The 19283-nt window shown below is 43.4% G+C and overlaps 1 protein-coding gene across 1 annotated transcript in view; it reads right to left on the bottom strand.

The window, feature by feature from the left end:
* Positions 1 to 19283, bottom strand: part of MRTFA (myocardin related transcription factor A) — a 76461-nt gene that overhangs the window by 8345 nt on the left and 48833 nt on the right. Inside the window, exons 3-6 of the mRNA XM_042837580.1 lie at positions 18409 to 18474; positions 3493 to 3548; positions 1872 to 1947; positions 1047 to 1208 (exon numbers count right to left, since the gene is read on the bottom strand). Coding sequence (XP_042693514.1) covers positions 1047 to 1208; positions 1872 to 1947; positions 3493 to 3548; positions 18409 to 18474 — 360 coding nt within the window. The remainder of the gene's footprint in view (positions 1 to 1046; positions 1209 to 1871; positions 1948 to 3492; positions 3549 to 18408; positions 18475 to 19283) is intronic.

The raw sequence follows: 19283 nt of genomic DNA, 5'->3' as shown, positions 1-19283 counted from the left end.
AGTCATGCTTTCTTGGTGTTCACCCTAGGTGGTGGAAGATAGAATCACTCTTCAAGACAGAATCCTGAATTGTCCTCTACTCTTATAAGCAACAGGGTCTGTGGATTTAGTGGCCCTGACTGCTATTAACATTTCTGTCTGTCTACACATCCCACATACAGCAACTTATCTCAAATTAATCCTGGTAAGCAGAAAATACTATCATTTCCATCTAACATAACTGAAATCCATGGAGATGTGTTCTGCTCAGAGTCAGAAGGAAGCCACTTCTCTAATATGCCAGCTCACAAGCCCACTCTTTCTATTCTTCAGCCATTTCCTGTGCAATAGTTAAGCCAGGTCTCCCCCAGCACTGCCCTTTTCCTTTTTTTCATGAGAAGTATGCAGCCTTGCTCACAGTTGTGTCCCATCTGTCTTTAAAATAGCTGTGTGTGTTTGAGGGAAAGAGTAACCACAGTCGTGCACAGAACACCCAGCCAGGGGAGATGGGAAAGAGCACTGCTGAGGCGGTGGGAAGGCTATTCCTCAGCATTCCTTACAGCCCTTGGAATGGCACTGGCATGATTTACATCTGTTCTGGTTTATTTTTAAAGGGGTTGGATTCTCTGAAGTTTGTAAGTTCACAGACAGCTTTTGTTTCATCACACCTGTTTGTATTCTGTCTCCTTTCCTGATGTGAGTCACTCAGTGGGATCTCCCTGACCAAGGTTGCTGATGTGTCAATATCAGGGGAAACTTTTAACGAGAGAATCTAGGGAATGCAATCTACAGCAGTCTTTCAAGCCCTCAGGGTATGTAAACACTCTTGCATTATTCTGGGATGTCTACACTCATAATTTAATGTCCACAACATAATTTAACATCTCTCTACTACTATCTGTTCCAGAGGGCATTCTGTTTTGCAAAATCCTGGGGGCTGAAAGGCTCTGAGATGGGAAAATAAGAACAATGATAGGATTGCGCTCCCTTAAGCAGGCAGGCAAAACGATAGGAAATCACAGACACCTTGGGCAATGCCCTCCACACAGACCCTCCTCTGGCCTCACCTATAATAGCTTCCTTCAGGCTGGATTCCACAGGCAAGATGTTCTTCTCCACCAGCTCCATGGGACCTGGCCTCTGTGCTATCTTCTCATTGAGGTCATCTGCTAGCCTGGCTCTCTTTAGCTTCAGCTGCTTAGCCTGCAAGGAGGGTTCAGCTGAGGTCTCTGTTCAGGGAAAAGCAAATACAATGGCATCAGTTCAACAGTGACCAACCTACGTACTTTAGCAGTACCTAACTTCTCTTTACAAAGGTAATTGTTGATAATGGTAGATAGCTGTATAGGAAAATAATGGCAGATTACACTAGATAACTACATAATATAGAGATATTATAGATAATATGTAAATTGAAGTTATGAAGATACCATAACAGCTCCTGTGACTCTAGATTAGGATAAACTCACTGTTCTCAAACTATTGTCATCTGATTCTCATTCATCTTTTCCCTTTCAGTTGTGTCCAAAGATGTGGTACTCAGCAGCAGGACAGTACTCCCTCTCTGAAACTGAGGTGCACATTGATTAGATCAAATCTGCCTTCTTCCCACTTCAGTATTTTACAGTGCCATCCCCTAGCAGAAGAGCAATGCCCATTCTATTTCACTGTGGCTCAGCTGCACAAAACTGTACAATCTGAGTTTACATAAGAGATTCTTCAGAGATTGTTGAATCACTCCCAAGAAATCACGCCACAGGCCTGTAGCATGATATTCTGCCCACTCCCAACTAACGGAAAGATCTGGGGGTTGGAGGCACAAGAGAAAGCTGCCAATAAGTAGTTATGACAAATCTTATTGTTGGTGTCTTCCTCTTCCACGTGTGCTGTACCTTCCAGAATGTGCATCCTAACCAGCTCCGATCTCTCTGGCCGGGACCGGATTTTCCGTTTCAGATAGTCCTCTGTCTGCAGCAAAAACAGACAAGCAAAACCAATTTTAGTTGATCAGACACAGGAGATAAGCTTGGACAAGCAAGAGAAGTAACCATCTTTAATTGCTACTGAAATCTCAATAAACTCTGAAGAAGGAAGGGGCGTATCAGAATCCCAAAGCACCACAGAGCGAGTTTATTCTGAAGATGACCTTCTACTGGACATTCCCTCAGTAAAAAAGAGCACTGCTGCCCTGTGGAACTGAAACTGGAAAGGATTTTCTCAAGACCCGAAGCCTTCGTTTTGCCTTTTACGTAACACCACTAGCTTATGCCAGGGTGAAATTCAAGATGTTTCCTTTCACACTGCAGCATGAATATATCGTTCCATTGTTCACAGCAAATACTTTCATATGCTGTTGGCATTTGGCATGACTTGTGGTTCAGGCATATTCTTATTTAAAGACATGCTATTCATTAAGCTACAGACCCTATGCTCTTCCTTGGCAGGCAAAATCTAAATGCTACCAAGACCCACTTCCAGAGCTGCTTTTAGCAACATCTTTGAAGAATGTGCTATGGATGGAGTGATGTATGGAGATGGCCCTGTTACCCTGTGCACGTCCCAGGAAGGGAACCAGGGTGCAGTGGGTAACAGACTGCTAAGTGCTGGAACTTGATGATCTTGAGAGGAAATAAACATCAAAGTCAATCAATCAGAGAACTCCATCGTACTTGCTTAGGTGCCCACACCAGAATGATAACTTAGTAAGAAGGGTTTATTAAAAAATGGAGGAAAAAGCACAAGCCTTTGGGACACTGGTCTTAATGCAGAATCCATTGTTCCAATCCTTCCACCAAACTCAAAGTGCTAACATGCCTTGCAGGTTTTTATCACAGCCATCTTACTTCTTTAGCCTTATCTTGCTTTTAGTTTTAAAACAGAACTTGGCTCACAGTCATAACAGGTTTTATTTCCCTGTAGACTAATCAGCAAGAAAAAAAAAAACAAAAAGACCAACAAACCCCTCTCCTCAGAGGCCTTCCGAGGAACAGAAATCACCAAGAAACCCCCAGTGAGCAAAGGTGAAGTGTGGATGGTGACGCCTAGCTCAGGCTTGCCTTCCTCTTTCTGTAAAGCCAGAAGTCTGCATGATCTCAGTGCTGGCATCCTCTCTATTAACTAAGTTTTCTGTTTCTAATGTCCAAGAGAAACAAGTGCATGTGCACACAAGAAAAAAATCACACACTTTCCTCAGAGGTGGAATCAGCTATTTCAACGACATCCACATCATTGAAGGGCAAAACAGACACTATAAAAATAACATACAGTAAATGAATGACAGGAAGAAAAATATCAGTGACCTCCAAGGAAAATCTAGGTACTGTCTTCAGTGGCTTTTAGTTACAACTGTTCACTGGGGAGTAACCAGCACCACAAATAAAAACATCCCACTCAAATCTGTAACTGCACATTCAGAATGCAAAGGATTCCCTTCTGCGTCGTGTGGGATGCCCAAACTGCAAGACAGACTGCTCCTGATTTCCCTAAAATCTTTGGGAGCATATTGCATCTTACCCTGGCCCGTTCCAAACTCCTTCTTTGTTCATGAAATGCAGCTGGACTTTTCAGAGCTGTAGAAAAAAAACAAAAAAAACACATTTAGAGAATGAGTACAAGTGATGAAGTTCTCTTACCACACGTCCTTCCAGGCCAAACAAATTAACAAATAGCGCACAGCAACTGCCTCGGGCATCTTCCAGCACACAGGACAACATCCCAGCTGGCATAAAGCTGTATGAACTGTCATATTCTGACAGCACAGGAGCTGATCTGTGGGCTACACTCCAAGTGGAACTATCCACTGTTCACCAACAAACTCCTCCAACAAACTCTTCCTACGAGCTTCGATATGGCAACAAAATATCCAGGACCCTTAGGTAAGTGAATGGCACCAAAACAGCAAGGGGATGCATGAGATGGTTGGAAGGATCCTCATGGGGGAGGATCCTAATGAACTGTAAATCCTCTTTACCACCTCTTAATGTCAAAGGAAGCTGCCGATCTTTCCTCCATTTGCACCTGTGTTTTGTGTGCATGCATGGGCTGGTTCTGCAGGTCTACAATAGGACATATACATTGCTCCACGTAACAGAAACTACTATGACAAGAACACTTGGATAGGAAAGTGCATCTGCCTGCTGACAGAAAACCACAACTTGAGGAATTAACAGCAGCACTCCATTTAATGGACCTCCTCACCCCCCCCCACCAGACTAGTAAAAAAAAGCAGAGCCAAAATAGATCAGGTTTTAAGGAACTAATCCTCTGCTGTCCAGGACCGTACTAACCCTAGAAGAATCTCTCGCTCTGCCTGGCTCCTACACAGCACACAGAGCTCATGTCCCATGGGAGAACTGGAGAAAGAGGTGACATGACTTCTAGCTCCATGGAGTCAGTGCCGCTCACTCCTCGTGGTTTTCCCAAGTCCACAAATTGCTTGTTTTCCATAACAGCCCCACTGCGGCCTGTATTCAGAGCTGGCTGGAGGGCACATCACTCGTTCCTATTTCTGAAATATCCATATCTGAAACTACCTGATGGAGTTTCTAAATTTCCATCAAGCTGAGCACCAATGTTCAAAGAGCTTTCAGCTTTAAAGCCACTCTGAAGCTCTTTTGAAGACAGAAGTCTATAAACTGGTGCAGTCAGTAACTCCAATGTGCTGCATCTAGGTCCCACGAAACACAGTCTGCTCATGCTCTTCTTCACTGAAGAATAACGATTAAAGTACTTCTAAAATGCAACTTCATAATGAAATATTGGAACGCTGTTCAAAAATAAAACCTGTGCATAAATGCGATACAAGAAACTACGTCCAATGCACTTCAAAACTTTTTCCCACAGAATAAAATGGAGCACCAAGAAAGGCAAAATGTTAAGGCAGACATTGTCCCCCTCTACTCTGCTCTTGTGAGGCCCCATCTGCAGTACTGCGCCCAGGTCTGGAGCCTCAGTACAAGAAAGACGGGGAGCTGTTGGAGAGGGTCCAGAGGAGAGCCACCAAGATGATCAGGGGACTGCAGCACCTCCCCTATGAAGACAGGCTGAGGGAGCTGGGCTTCTTCAGCCTGGAGAAAAGAAGGCTGCGGGGTGACCTCATGGCAGCCTTTCAGTACCTAAAGGGAGCCTACAAACAGGAGGAGAATCAACTCTTTGAAAGGACAGATAACAGCAGGAGAAGGGGAAATATAAGTGAGGGAGGGAAGATTTAGGCTGGATGTCAGAGGGAAATTCTTTACAGAGAGAGTGGTGAGGTGCTGGAACAGGCTGCCCAGAGAGGCTGTGGATGCCCCGTCCCTGGAGGTGTTCAAGGCCAGTTGGATGGGGCCCTGGGCAGCCTGGTCTAGTATGAAATGGGGAGGTTGGTGGCCCTGCATGTGGCAGGGGGTTGGAGATTCACGATCCTTGAGATCCCTTCCAACCCTGGCCATTCTGTGATTCTGTAATTCTGTGATTTACATCATGGGGTAAAAGCAGAATGCAATCAATATGTGAGGAATTCCAGTACCAGAGGAGGTTCAGACTACAAAGAATCATTTGTAGAATAAGTAGGCTTAAATGAGTTAGAACTAACAGCAATGGGTGAGTATACAAATGATGGGGGGCAAACAGTTCCTGCTGAGATTAAAGGTAAGTTCCATACAATCAAGTTCCATACAAACAGGGAGAAACAACCAGGGAAAGTTTTGCAAGCTGGCCAACAGAATCGCGCTGACTGCACATAAATCAGGATAAAAAACTACACCGGAGACGCAAGCAGCAAACTTCTTCTTGGGTTTCCAAAGGCCCTTTGCCACTAGAACGTGCTGGCATGACAGGAGTGCTTCTCCCTCCCTTTCTTACCTCTGCCGTCAGTATGAGGCAGGACGTGAACTTTACATGACATTTCCCTGGCCACAGCTTATGGTTGCAAAAGTCAACTGCAGGAGTGCAACCAGTGTCACAGGTAGCGTAAGAGGAGCCTTCAATAAAGACGAATAAAGGAAGGAGAAAAGCATCCCTGTGATGAAAGCAAAATGAAAACCTCTCTCTCAAATCACACAGTAAGTAAAGAAGTTGAATAGAAGGCAAAGCAGAAGTGCAAGGGGAAGAACCACACACAGAACAATGTCAGTCTCTCCTTTGGAAACAAGCGCTGTGCTGCAGCTCTGCACTGGCAATATGACAGAGGACTTCATAGCTGACCTCTGGAAATGTCAAGAGGGCACAAATCCTTCACTGCTTCCCTCAGCAATCCAGGATGGGGCTACATGACAGAAGAGTGTCTGTTGTAAAATCCTACTCCATCCAAAATTAACTAAGCCTTGCACATTTTGCTGGGTTTGAAATTGCTAAGGAGGGAAGAGCTGGGCAGTACCTCCCCTAACTTTATTAGAGCGAGTGGGGAAAAAAAGCAACAAATCCTTGTGCAGAAGACTGGAGCTGGGAGGCACAGGGCTGGCTCAGGCACAGGCTGAGCAGACACACATCTCTACCAGTTCCCAGCACTGTCCTTTCCAACCACCTGGCGCCGATTCCTCAACCCATTCCTGCCTCCATACCCCAATGACTTGCTCGCCTGAGTGCTCCTTTATCCATCTCACTCAAGATTATCCACACTGACAAAGCTCTACTGTTCCTAACAATATCTGGTATTCTGTCTCATTTTGATCTTGGCTGCAGATGAGCAGCCAAAAGGATGGAGCCAGAAGCACTGCTAACAGCCCTGGTACAATGCACTGAGGTAGGAAGGCGTGGGGCAGGACTTCTACCACTGGTGCAGGGCATGCATACACAGTGCTTGGTACATAATGCAGTAAATGCAACCCCACAAAGTAAGGATGAAGACACTCAAAGCACCTCATCCTTTCCGACTGCACAGATCTGACGTATACTCAACTACAGCTGAACTGTATTCAACTATACTCAACATACTCAATTGCTCCTTACTGTAAGTTGTCTTATTGTTCTTGAAGACCACTGATGACAAAATGCAGTATTAATGCAGAGGAACTATCCGCAGGCTTAGATGTTCATACTATTTGAAAACATTTCTGAATGTTTAACCTGTATTTCCCTCCTTACAATACATCCTCATTATTCCTTGCCTTAGCTTCCATAATTACAGAGAACAACTTATATTTTCTTCCTCTTTGCATTTATCCCAATATATTTGAAAACTGTGGTTGTCCTAGAATCTTCTGTTCTATAAAATGAGCAAAGCCAGTTACTTCAACCTTCCTTTACAGAGAACATTTCCCAGACCTTTGCTCATTTTACTTTCTTCTGGACTTCTTCCAATTGATCAGCATATTTCTTGGAGCACAGTGTCCAAAACTGAGTATATTTTCCAACTAGGCATTCTTAAATAATACACACACTAGCTCCTTGTTTAAACAGAATTACTGGCGATGGTGAATAATGTCACCATTCAGCTGATGTCACCAATCAGCCATGGACCTTCTTTCTCCCCACCTCATCCAAAAACCCCTCTGTGCTCACCCTCCCCATGTGACACCAAGACTTTACTCCAATGCCGTTTTTTTACCAACTCTGTCCACAGCTTGGAATTGTCCCAGCATGAAAACATCAGGTGAACCTATACCAAGCACCTTACTCAATCCAAGACGTGAAAAAAGGTGCTAAACATTGTGAATTCCTGAGGAGGAATATTTATTCCAGTGCTGGGTACAGCCTTAGCCGTGACTTCTTCCCCTCACCACGTCCCATTCATTTCTGCCTCTCCACTGATATTCCAGTGGCATCCATACCATGCCAAGAGCAATACTAGGCAACAGTCACCAAAAACTAGCTGCTTCCTCCCTGTGGCATGTGCTTAGTCTCAGACAGCTGCTACTTAGAGTGGTTTGAATCCTTGATCTGGCTGACTGCGTGGCCAACCTTGCTATCTTTGCTAACTTGGGGTGAGCTCCTGATGAGAACAGAGTGCTGCTAGAGGCAGAAATCTTGCTGCACTACAATCGCAGTTATCAGCTACTGACGGATTTCCACCTCCTCAATACTTTTCTACTGCTGATATATCCAAGAATGATTAAGTGATTTCCCCCATGCACCTTTCCCATGGTACTCCTTTTGCCTGCCTTTCTGCTTTTCTTTATACACAATATATTCATGTTTTCATCCTCAATAAAGTGAGTTTCCATGTTCTGCCCTCATTCATTCTTGCACCTGGGTCTGGGACAAAGCATGCCAGCCCTCAGCTATGCTGACAACATTTTGTGGAATCAGATCACAGTTGTTTTGAAAGAGTTATTTTAACCTGGACTGGTATGCTCATTTACAGCCCAGCTCCACAAATAATTGTGTCAGCACAACAGAGCAGAAGCTGCCCAACCAGCCAAAGTCAGGACTGAGAGGCTGGGTTTAAAAACCCATTCTGCAGTGGGAGCCGCTGTGAAAGTAATGCCTTGTACTTACTTTCATAGAAACTACAACAGATACAATGAGCACAGTAAAACTCTTTGATAGAGTAAATTCTTAGCTACAAAACACTATTTTTCAACACAGTCACCACCATTAGCTATGCATTTTTACTGGTGATGAACAAGAGCCTGCGTGCCACACTCATCTAAATTTACACCAGCAGAGGGGACCCACTGTTGTCACTGGTGAAATACAGCACCCACCACCTCAGTATGCTCACTTGCACTGTTTGGCCTCTATAAACATTCAACAAGCATCAATGAATGTCAATGGGGACAACTTTTTATGCATGGAGGAATTCAGTGACACACCTTTGCTTTATGTGCACTTCCACATCAGACACCATTTGGTCAGACTGCCCCTCTGTTGATCTGTGTTGAACTGCTGGCCTTCCATCTGATCTCAAAGCTAAGCAGCAGCTATGCGGGACTGCCTCTGATGATAAATGCCCTTCTGTACAAAGCACAGATGGCAATTGCTCATCTTTGCTTAAAAGCAATGTATTAATTCCTATGACACAGAGTTCAGAACAGCAATGCATAACTTCAGCGTTCCCTCCACCCAAGTTGCATTTGCAGATATTGAAATGTCAGTAAAGGGAGATACTGCTGCAAGTGTCATGGTGGAGCTGCTTATAAACAAGGTAACTCAAAATGCAAATGTAGGGTTTTGCATCCGAGGAGAAATAACCACATTCATCAGCACAGATCAGGGGCTGACTTGCTGGAGAGCTCTGCAGAGAAGGAGCTGGATGTCCTGGTTGTCCATGAGCCAGGAGTGTGCCCTTGTGGTCAAGAAAGCCAGTGGTATCCTGGGGTGCATTACAAACAGCGTAGCTAAGCTAGCAGGTCAAGAGAGGTGGTCCCAGTGGGGCCACATTTAGAATACTGTGTCCAGTTCTGGACTCCCCACTTCAAAAAAGACAGGGATCTCCTACATGGAGTCTTGCAGAGGACCACAAGGATGATAAAGGACCTGAAGCATCTTCTGGAAAGGCTGAGTGACCTGGGTCTGTTCAGCCTGGGGAAAAGAAGACTGAGCGGGGATCCAATAAATGTTCATAATTATCTAAAGGGATGTGGGAGGCAAATGGATGAGGCCAGACTCTTTTTGGTGGTGTGCAGTGATAGGACAAGGAGTAATGGCCTAAAACTTGAACACAGGAAGTTCCTTACAAACACACGGAAGAATTTCTTTATAGTAAGGATGGTGGAGCACTGGAACAGGTTGCCCAGAGAAGTTGTGCAGTCTTCTTCTATGGAGATATTTAAGACCTGTCTGGATGCCTACCTGTGTGACTTACTGTAGGGTACCTGCCTTAGCAGGAAGTCAGACTTGATGATCTCTTGAGGTCCCTTCCAACTCCTGCAATTCTGTGATTCTCTGTGAAACCCAAATCAAATCCAAATCTCCAACATAACAGCAGAGACAAAAAGCCAGGCAAAATGGTTCCAACCTTTTCTGTTCAGTGTTTACCCAGAAGCACAAAAACAGCAACTTAAGCCTTGCAAAGCTTTCCAAGACAGTCATATGGAGATATCTGAGTTCCTGTTACCCAGTGTGAGAAATAAGTGGAATCAGAACCAAAATCAGAACCACTCTAAGAACGAAACATAGCAGAGGAAGGTCTGAACCAGCTGCTAAGAAAAAGAGGTCAGAGTGGCTGTATACTGCATTAGCTTCTGCAGTTGACACAAGACACCAAGATCTGTAGAAGCCAAATAATGGATAGAAAGAAAGACAATTTTTTCTCAGATCCTCACAGCTCAAGTGTCGAAGGAGGAGGAGACACTGGAAAACCATCTGGGATAGGCTAAGATCTCAAAATCAGAGTCAGCAATCAGACCTGACAGCCAGTGGGCTTTCCTTGGTCTCTATACTTGGACCAATCTCTTCGGAGACAGCAAGGTGATACCTGAAGTGCAAACCAGCTGGCCAGATATGCAACATTTGTAGGGAGGCTACTGGTAAATTCAAAAGAGTGAATGAAGATTGGCTCTTAAAGGGAAATTAATCTTTGTTTGCTATGACTAAGAGAATCTCATGTCACATCCAAAACCAGCCTCTGACTAATTCACAAAGGCAAGGCCTACTGCTGCAGCTTCTATTCATCTCTGCTCTGAACCAAATTCTAGTTTCTATCTCTTGTTTACTATATGCTTTCATAAAAAGATGAGATAAAGAGCTGCGAGTGTGCTTCACAACTTCCTCTGTCAGTTCAGGGTGGGGTTCCCACCCTGTAGCTTTTGGTGTTTGGTATGCCACGAATCTTGAACCACGGATCAGGGCAGTTGGCATTTTCTTCACCTCACTTCCAAAAAACATTTCTTTAAGGCATGGAAGACAAAAGTATTCAAAAATGGGGTCACATGCACAGAAGGAGCTGTCATTTTGCTGCAGGGCATTATCACAGAGCAGCATGCTGAAAGAATATGGAAGGGGAGGAGGAATACACAGGTGGTGGAAAGAGTGCTCCGTCAGCACCCTTTTGTCTTCATGTAGCACCCATGAATTCCACATATGGGACATAGACCTCATGATAGTTCAGAATCCTTGCTGATTTCATAGCCCTGACATGGATAAGAGCCCCTGGATTAAGACCAAGAGCTGAGTATCAATGTAAGGGTAAGAATACAAATGGTAAACTGTGATTCTTCAAACCCCAAAATACTACAAACTCAGAAAAAGCAAAGTTTAGATTGATTTAAAAAAAAATTAAAAAAAAACAAAAAACAAATTAAAAAAGCCAAAAAACAATCCAAACATTTTTAGGAAAGTAAGAAACACGTCTCTGGCATGCACACAAAAGCAGCTTTGCTCTTTACTAACACCCTTTGATAACAGTATCACTGTCATTACCAGCTGTGAGTGCTTCTAGTCCCAGAGAGAACAGGGGCTGGATAAAGGTTCCTTCCCACATCATTACTGTTGCCAACACTGCCAAAGCCTGGCATCACAGTCACAGGGCTATGGCTTTAGGGGGACTTCGCTGTCGCTGAGGTATTTCAGCTGCTAGAGACATGGCAGAGGATGAAAGGCCATGCGCCATGAAGTTGAGCTGAAGAAGTCCTGCCTTGTAGTGTCGCACCGTCTCCTGCACCAACACTTGTGATGCACTTGGTTTGCTTGGAAGTTTTCCTTTAAGATACAGCAGAAGGATAAGACTTATGTTAGCTGTAACAGCAAAAAAAGAGCCTGCTTGTCAAAGCCAATGTGAAAGAACTCAGAGAAAGCCCGACAAATTGTCAAGTTTGTCAACATATGAGTTAATTTAAACTCTTAACAGAGATGCGTCATTTCTCAGAGACCTTACCCTCTCCAGGAGCAAAGTGGAAACTGTCACCCATGGTAACAGTTATCAGATCTCTGGGTGATTTGCTACAGCTTCATGTCAAAGAAGATGTACAGCAAACACTGATAATGTACAGATCACCCTGCGCATCCCCATTAACTCTATGCATTCAAAAGGCATTACTGAAATATTAATTGGAAAATAAAAAGAAGAATGGAAAGCTTCAATACGGTTATTATTCTGTGTCCAAAGTGAAGAGGAAATGGGAACCCTTTGATTCATCCATTCCTAGACCTGGCCTTATGCCTGCTTCTTTGCTGGGTAACTGTCCCTTTGCAAACTCTTCTGATATCATTACGGAGTGCCAAGGCCGGCTGAGATGTGGGGCAATGAGAAGAAAAAGGGGAGATCATTCCCAGCTAACAAGAATGAACTAACCCAAAAAGACAGTGGGAAAATGAAGGAGAAAGAATTGCATGACATACCAAGTTTTACTTCCCTGAATTATCAAGCATCTTAGCAAACAACCAGTAGAGTTTAATACTTGATTGTTACAGGGAGCTAGGAAAAATGCAGCCTGTCAAAACCTTCAGAACAGACTTTTCTCTCTGGAGCTTCAGAAGGTCAGACAGCATATTTCCATTGCTCACACAATGAACTTTCCTAAGTCTTATGAATCAGATGATACAAACACAGGGAAAACAAACACATGCAGCTATCAAAAAACAAACAGAGCAGGTGCAGTTATTAGGCCTCCTGCAGGGAGGTTCTCTGCTTAACCATACAGGCTCCCTTCTTTCCACAAAGCCTCAAGGCTTTGAAACTGGGCTTCAAGAGATCCAAGTCAGTGAAGCAGCAAAGCATTCCTGGGAGACACACAGAGGGATGATGATCAAGTGAAAATGAAACCAGTTACAGATTTCAGTGTGACATGGCACAAACAGAAGTCCAGCTGGATGTGTCCTCACAACAGTGTTTGGTTTATGATACCTTCTTGGTGTTCCAGTCCTGCTCTCAGAGCGCAGCATCTAGCACTGCAAAAGACTCGCTGGCCTCTGTACTTGAGATTGCATTCTATACACAGCGAACCAGGAAATGCAAAGCTTCAGAGATGAAGAGAAGTACTTTAAAAAGTTTTCATTTTTATATCTTCGAGGCTTGATGGGTTTGGACATTTTACTTTAAAAATCTGGTAGCAATGATACAGTCCATATGTTTGCTTTGAACTTCTTATCCTACGTGAAAGTACAACTTCAGCATGTTTTATGGAAAAAGACAAGAGACAGAAGCAGCACTGGTGGGCAGAACAGCTGATACGGGGTGGTAGGCAAGTATAACTTCGTGTTGTTACTCTAAATAGACTTCCAAAAAATACAAGGAACATCACTTCTAAGTCCTGATGTGTAAAGCAGCAGGAGAATGTTGGAGCTAATACACAGCACAGACAACACAAAGCAGGAAGGGCACATTCAGGGGATTAAAGCAATCGGTTTATCTGCAATTCAAATAGAACACACAACAATCCTGAAATGACCACTGCAGGGCCACAGGGCAACACTTCCGAATCAGTAAAACCCTGCCCAGGCACGGCAGCTCATCGTCTGTCACAGCCATTATGGAGATGAAATAATGCAGAGGCATTAAGAATTGCACCTGAAGTCATCCATGCAACAGCAGAATGTTTCCTGTTGTGAAAAACACAGCACATTTAGATAACTGCACGTGTTCTAACAGCTTGCTACCTTTGCTTTCCTCGATTTACACCAATAGATGCTCCTCTTCAACAAGTAAAACTGGTAAAACATTTTAAAAGCTGGCAGGGGAAGTCTTTTGTTTTGACAATATTCTAGTATGCTCTACCATAGCCACTGTCTATAACAGGAATCAGGATTTGACAATATCCACAAAGGATTTGTTCCCCTCAGCTCCCCTCTGGACAGACCTCACCGTGGCCTTCCAGTATTTGAGGGGAGTCTAAGCAGGAGGGGAATGACTTTTTACATAGGTTGTAATACAACAAGGGGGAATGGTTTTAAACTAAAAGAGGGGAGTTTTAGGTTAGATGTTAGGGAGAGAGAAAAACTTTATTCAGAGGGTGGTGAAGCCCAGATTTGAAGCATCTCCACCTCAGGAGAGTCTGAAACCCAGCAGCACAGGATGCCCACACCTCACGCACAGGCATACACTCAGTAACTGACAGACAAGTCCAAGTAGAAAGCTGCACCTGAGTGTTGCACACCTATAGCACAGAAACACTTCAGGGCTGAGGCCTGTAAAAACAGACGGTCAGAAAGACAATACTGACTCCGTCCTTCCTGGATTCTATTCCAACTGCTATCTTCTAACCATGCAGCATCTGGGAGGCTCTGCTTTCAATTAAGAAGTGATTTGCACTGAACAGTTGGCATGGCAAGAGAAGACAAAACATTACAAACCAGTACTGCATCCAGTAGATATAGAAGAGGGCTCATGGGATGAAAATTCAAAATTGCCAGCAGGAACTAGTAAGCTGACGAGGACTTGAGCTGAGTACTGTATGCTGGAAAGGACAGCACTGTTTTCTTCTTTTAACCTGCCTTCTGCATCCAGTCATATACTCCTCATACACGGCATCCCAGAACCCAAATATACTACAGAGTACTTGGATGCAGGCACAAAAACTGGTGAGCGCCAAGTACACTGAGGCAAAAGGGAAGCTCCTCAAAGTTCTCCTCCTAACCTCCAGCTCACACAATGCCCTTTTCTAAGTGCCTGAGGCACCTTGCAGATAGTCACAAAGCAGTGTTATGGAGCAACACACAGCACATTCCCAGAAATACTTTTCTACTTCTGCTTCATCTGTTTAGGTGAATCTAACGGTCAAAAGAGCAGCTCTGGGGGCTGTGGACTGTGCTGCATGATGACATTCCCCGCTTGGCTCTATTTCATGTCTGCAGGCAGAAGCCAAAGATCACAATCCCAATTGATCAAGCAAGGGGTATGCAAAGCTTTAAAACAGAAAGAGAAAACAAACAGAAAAAGCACAACATGTTTTGCAAAGCAGAGTATTGCTACACTGGCCAAATGCCTTTCCTCTTCAGTTGTTTTACTGTTTTAGTTGAAGACACTTCCCACATGTCTTCCTACTCAGATGTATCTTAGGTGCTGTGTTAAACATTCTTTGTGAGAGCAAAAAACTGAAGATTTGATTTTCACAAAAAATACTTACGATAGCTGTAAACTTTAAATTCAACACTGTAAAAATGGACAGCATCTGACTGTTCTGCAGCATAGCAGAGTGCTTAGCTGAGCACTACCAGCGGTTTTTGTTTAGTTTGCATTTTAAGAGAATATGATGAAAATCACTTCTGTTTATTTACAAAAGAAAAAGAAGAAAAAAAAAAAGCAAATAGTCAAAAGAGCTTGTCTGTTGTCACCATCACAAAACAGGCCAAAACCTGAATAAGTGTAAAAACTTTCCTTGTTTCAAGGTACAGTCCTAGCTCAGATCACAGCTACGTCAGATGCAGATGGAGACTCAGTTATCAATTCTTTCCTCTGGGCAATATTCAATTCTAATCTTCAACTAATGAGTCCCACTGCTAGTAAAAGGTTATGTAAAGTGATAACAGAAGAGTAACAGGAATTAATGAAGCATTAAACTCGATTATTTTGAATCCTCTGTCACTGCTTATAAATGTTTTAGTTCTAACTACATTACACTAATTCTTTAGCGAAGCATAGCCCTGCTGTGTGGTTGGTGGGCTGGAAAGGCTACTCAAGCGAGATTAAGTGTACTTGGTAAAAAAAAATGTTGATACATTTGCCCTTCTATTATATAAACAGAATTCCACATGGGGGAAAGTAAGCAACTCCCAGCTTTGTTCTGAACAAGCAAAGCAGGAGCGGTGTGACTCTCCCTGGCTCTTTAATATGAGCATCACAAAATGTGTTCTCCACTTAGCGGCCAACAGCCCTGTGTGGAAGGAAGCCTGAAAATACAAATCCTTGCTTACAATTCACTAGCTGAATTCAAATACCACATAAGATTTGTACTTCATTCGGAGAACCAGAAGTATCAGGTACCGTATTTGTTTCATAGATTTTTGCAGGTCTGCTTGGTGGCAGGATCCAGGAATTGAATTGAATTAAATGCTAAATCTTACTGAACACCTAGGATAGCATTAAAAAAACCTACAAATTTGCCAAGAAAAACAGTTGATGTTGATCAAATGACATCCCCATCTGTCTGTGATAGTGAAACAGTAGGTGTTGTGCCAGACGAGCTCTAGTCTGTTCCAATGGACTGAATGAATGCTAGGCACAGGCAGAATATCTTCAATTCAGATTCATCCCAATGTAACACAACTCTCAAACTCTGGGACCTTTCTGTGGTGCAAAGTGAGGTACAGCAGGAAGGTTCAATCAGGAATTTGACTTCAAAAGCCCCTTTCCAACCAAAGCTGTAAGGCTAATGGAGATACAATCACAACTGCCACAACTCTTTTGAGAGTGTAAAGGCTCTTCAAATGGAAACAAGAAGCTAGAAGCCAACCAGCATTTCCTGTGGAGGGAGTGTTCCGTGCCGGCTCATTTCATTCAGCACCACACCACCCTCTTGATTCCATGTTTTAATTTTGTTAAACCATGAGAGAGGGCTGCACAGGGCTGGTTTCCTGAGCAATGAACTCGAGAGAGGGTCAGGGTTTAGTACAGCCATGCTTTGTAGCAGATGATGGGAACACAGTTAAGTTTCTAAATGCTTTCACAGAGTGTGCAGGGTAAGGATATGATAGAACTCTGGATACCTGCACATTGCCAGTGGTAAGTAAAGAGTGTTCTGAACTGCTGAAAGTAGGAGCAAAGCTGTTGTAAATCTAAGATGCCCTCAGCAGGAACATGGTCCTTAGTCATCTCCTGTACTTTCCAGGTTAAAAACTGGACTTTGCTTTAAGGATCACAATTTATCTCACATTGATATTCTCATTAAAATGGCCTAGACGAAGAATGTTTTAAACATTTCCCTACATGTGGTTATTCCCAGTTGGCAGGTATGGGTAAATGACAGCATGGCTTGGAGGGAAACACTTTCAAATCATATTTAGAACAGATCCGCTCTTAACTGCAGAAAGAGCCTTTTTATGTGGTGCCAATATTTTCACAATAATACTTCACTGGGCATTCTTCTTTGGTCTGTCATAAAATTCACACGTACAAGACATGAAGCAATGAAGGGTACAAGTCTGCAAAGACTTGTTATTTAGGCTGTATTTTAAGCAAATTTAAGACTGACTAATTACTCCGGGTGCCTTGCTTGAACTACTTGAAAGAGACTCATTCTCAAAGGGCCTGTAAAACAGACCCCTCTCAGGAATCACAAGTTTGGTCAGCAACACCTTGAAGAAAGCCAGTACTGAACAAAATATGTATTTGCCTACAATCTACCTAAAGCAGAAGACCACAAAGAAGTCAAGAACATTTAGGAGTATCTTCTTCTGGGAAGCATTAACAAATCACACAGCCATCAGGACATGAGTTTTTCTTCCAAAATCAAGTGCATTCTGTAGAAGCACATGTATGAACTATCCAGGTAAAAATAAGAAGATAGGCGTGATGAACTGTATCCAGACAGGACAATCTTTCCTATTTAATTTGGTAACAGAATTTTAAACAGGGAGCTGAGAAACATCTTGAGCACGTCACTACCTCCCAGTGAGCTGCTTCAGCTGACAGAGTGGTGCTGACAGGTTGTCTTCATTCAGAGAGAGAGCTGACAGCCTAACCTTATGGCTTTACCAAAGTTTGAGTCACGCCGCTGTGTCGTATTACAGCATGCTCCCCAGAAATAGAAGTAAGAAGAATTTCTTTAGTATATTGTCCTCATGGTGTGTGAAATGGGGAAGGGGGTAAACTTCTGAAAGAAGAAAACATTTACCTGAGCCACTGCCTTTTACTAAAGCTGTGAAGTGAAACTGAGCAGAACTCTAAACACTTGTTCTTTGGTCTTGCTTCAGGTTGTTACCTACATACCATTTAGTTCAGAGGCACCGATGCACGTGGGACAGGGCAGGGAGCAAAACAAAAGTGTTTATTTCTCCTCCTGACAGTGAATTTATTTCACTCAAGGGACATCCAATGCATCCACCCAGGCAAGTATACTGAAGTTCTCTGGCTCTGCAGATTTTGCCTTCCCTTGCAGGAAAGCAACTAGCTGATGCCCGTAGGTCCCTTGCTGGCCTTGTTTTCTAGCTACAAACATAAAACATGCCTCCTCCTGCGTTAACATCTTGTACGCACTGCCAGTTTGGACCAAGTTTATGGAATATGAACATACAAAGCTGAAGCTGCCTCAGAGGTCTGAGGAGCTGACAAACAAGAACAGAAACTGCAAAGGCAGGAAGCCTGTTAGAAGAGCGATTACCAGCATGCGTCAAGAATATATGACACTTCTAACAGTATGGTCTCCAGGAGACTTGTCTCCACTACAATCAAACACAAATGTTCTTTTGGGGTATGGTTACACTTGAAGCCATTTACTCTGCTCCTTGGTATCAAAGGAGGCCCCATACCTAGAGTACCAACCAAGGACAAAGTTCGGTGGAACTGGGTGGGGCTCCTGTATATGATGTTGTTCACTCAGAAACGGACAATTAGACCTTTCAAATCGTACATGAAACCAGTCTCAGCTCAAAAACAAGCACAAAAACATCAAGAGAAAGAGTTGAAGTGATACTTACGCGGCATGATCCCTTGGCTCACCAGCTCCTCCCGTGTGCGTCGCTGCTGAAGCTTCAACTGCAGCACTGCACAACAGCAGAGACAGGGAAGAGAAGGAAAACCATCAGTGTGAGAAGCAATTGAGCACACATTTTCAAATGCATCGTTTTCTTCTTTGGACGTTCAGCGAGCAGCAGAACAAGCAGATCCCCTCCCACCGCACTGCCCTGCACCGCTGCAATTGCAGAAGTGGCTGCAAGCATCGAGGTTTCCGTGTTCTGCTGTGGGTAACGAGGGGAGGAAGTTGAAAAGGGTCTTGGCAGGGTGATAAAAATGTGCACAGCCAGAGCTGTTTCTCAATTCTTTCTAGAGCATCAAGGTCTTACAAACCATTAATATTAAAAAACAAACAGAAGAACGCTGTCTGACAGTACTCCAACAAAACCAGAGTGACACTCCAACTGCTAATGACTCCTAAAAACCCAAATTACTTTGTGCAGATTGAATTGATCTGAGAAAATTATGGGTCATTAGGTTCTCTAAATTACAGGACCAATTTCCTTCCTCAACTGAGACATTCTTTCACCTTCACAAACATCTCATGAAAATGAAATATCATGGCTATCTCTGCAAGAGTCCTTATCCCACAGCAGAAGGAATCCCTCATCACTAGAATGTCCTCTACTTACTGGAGTGCAACAGAATATATGCATTACCTGTGTACGATGCAATTATCTATTTTTTTTTTCAAATGCAAATGACCAGTTCACTCATAATTTCAGCAGCTAGATTTTAACAGCAGTTTCCATTCAAACTATATAATCAAAGCAAAATTGTAGAAGTTGTCCTTACAAATGTTCAAGGGCAACTTCCATACAAAAGGTATCTTGCAAAA

Source organism: Centrocercus urophasianus, unplaced genomic scaffold (assembly GCF_019232065.1).
Source record: "Centrocercus urophasianus isolate 14NV4802_14NV808 unplaced genomic scaffold, USGS_Curo_1.0 seq_73, whole genome shotgun sequence".
NCBI lineage: Eukaryota > Metazoa > Chordata > Aves > Galliformes > Phasianidae > Centrocercus > Centrocercus urophasianus.
This window is presented reverse-complemented; position numbering and strand designations above follow the sequence as displayed.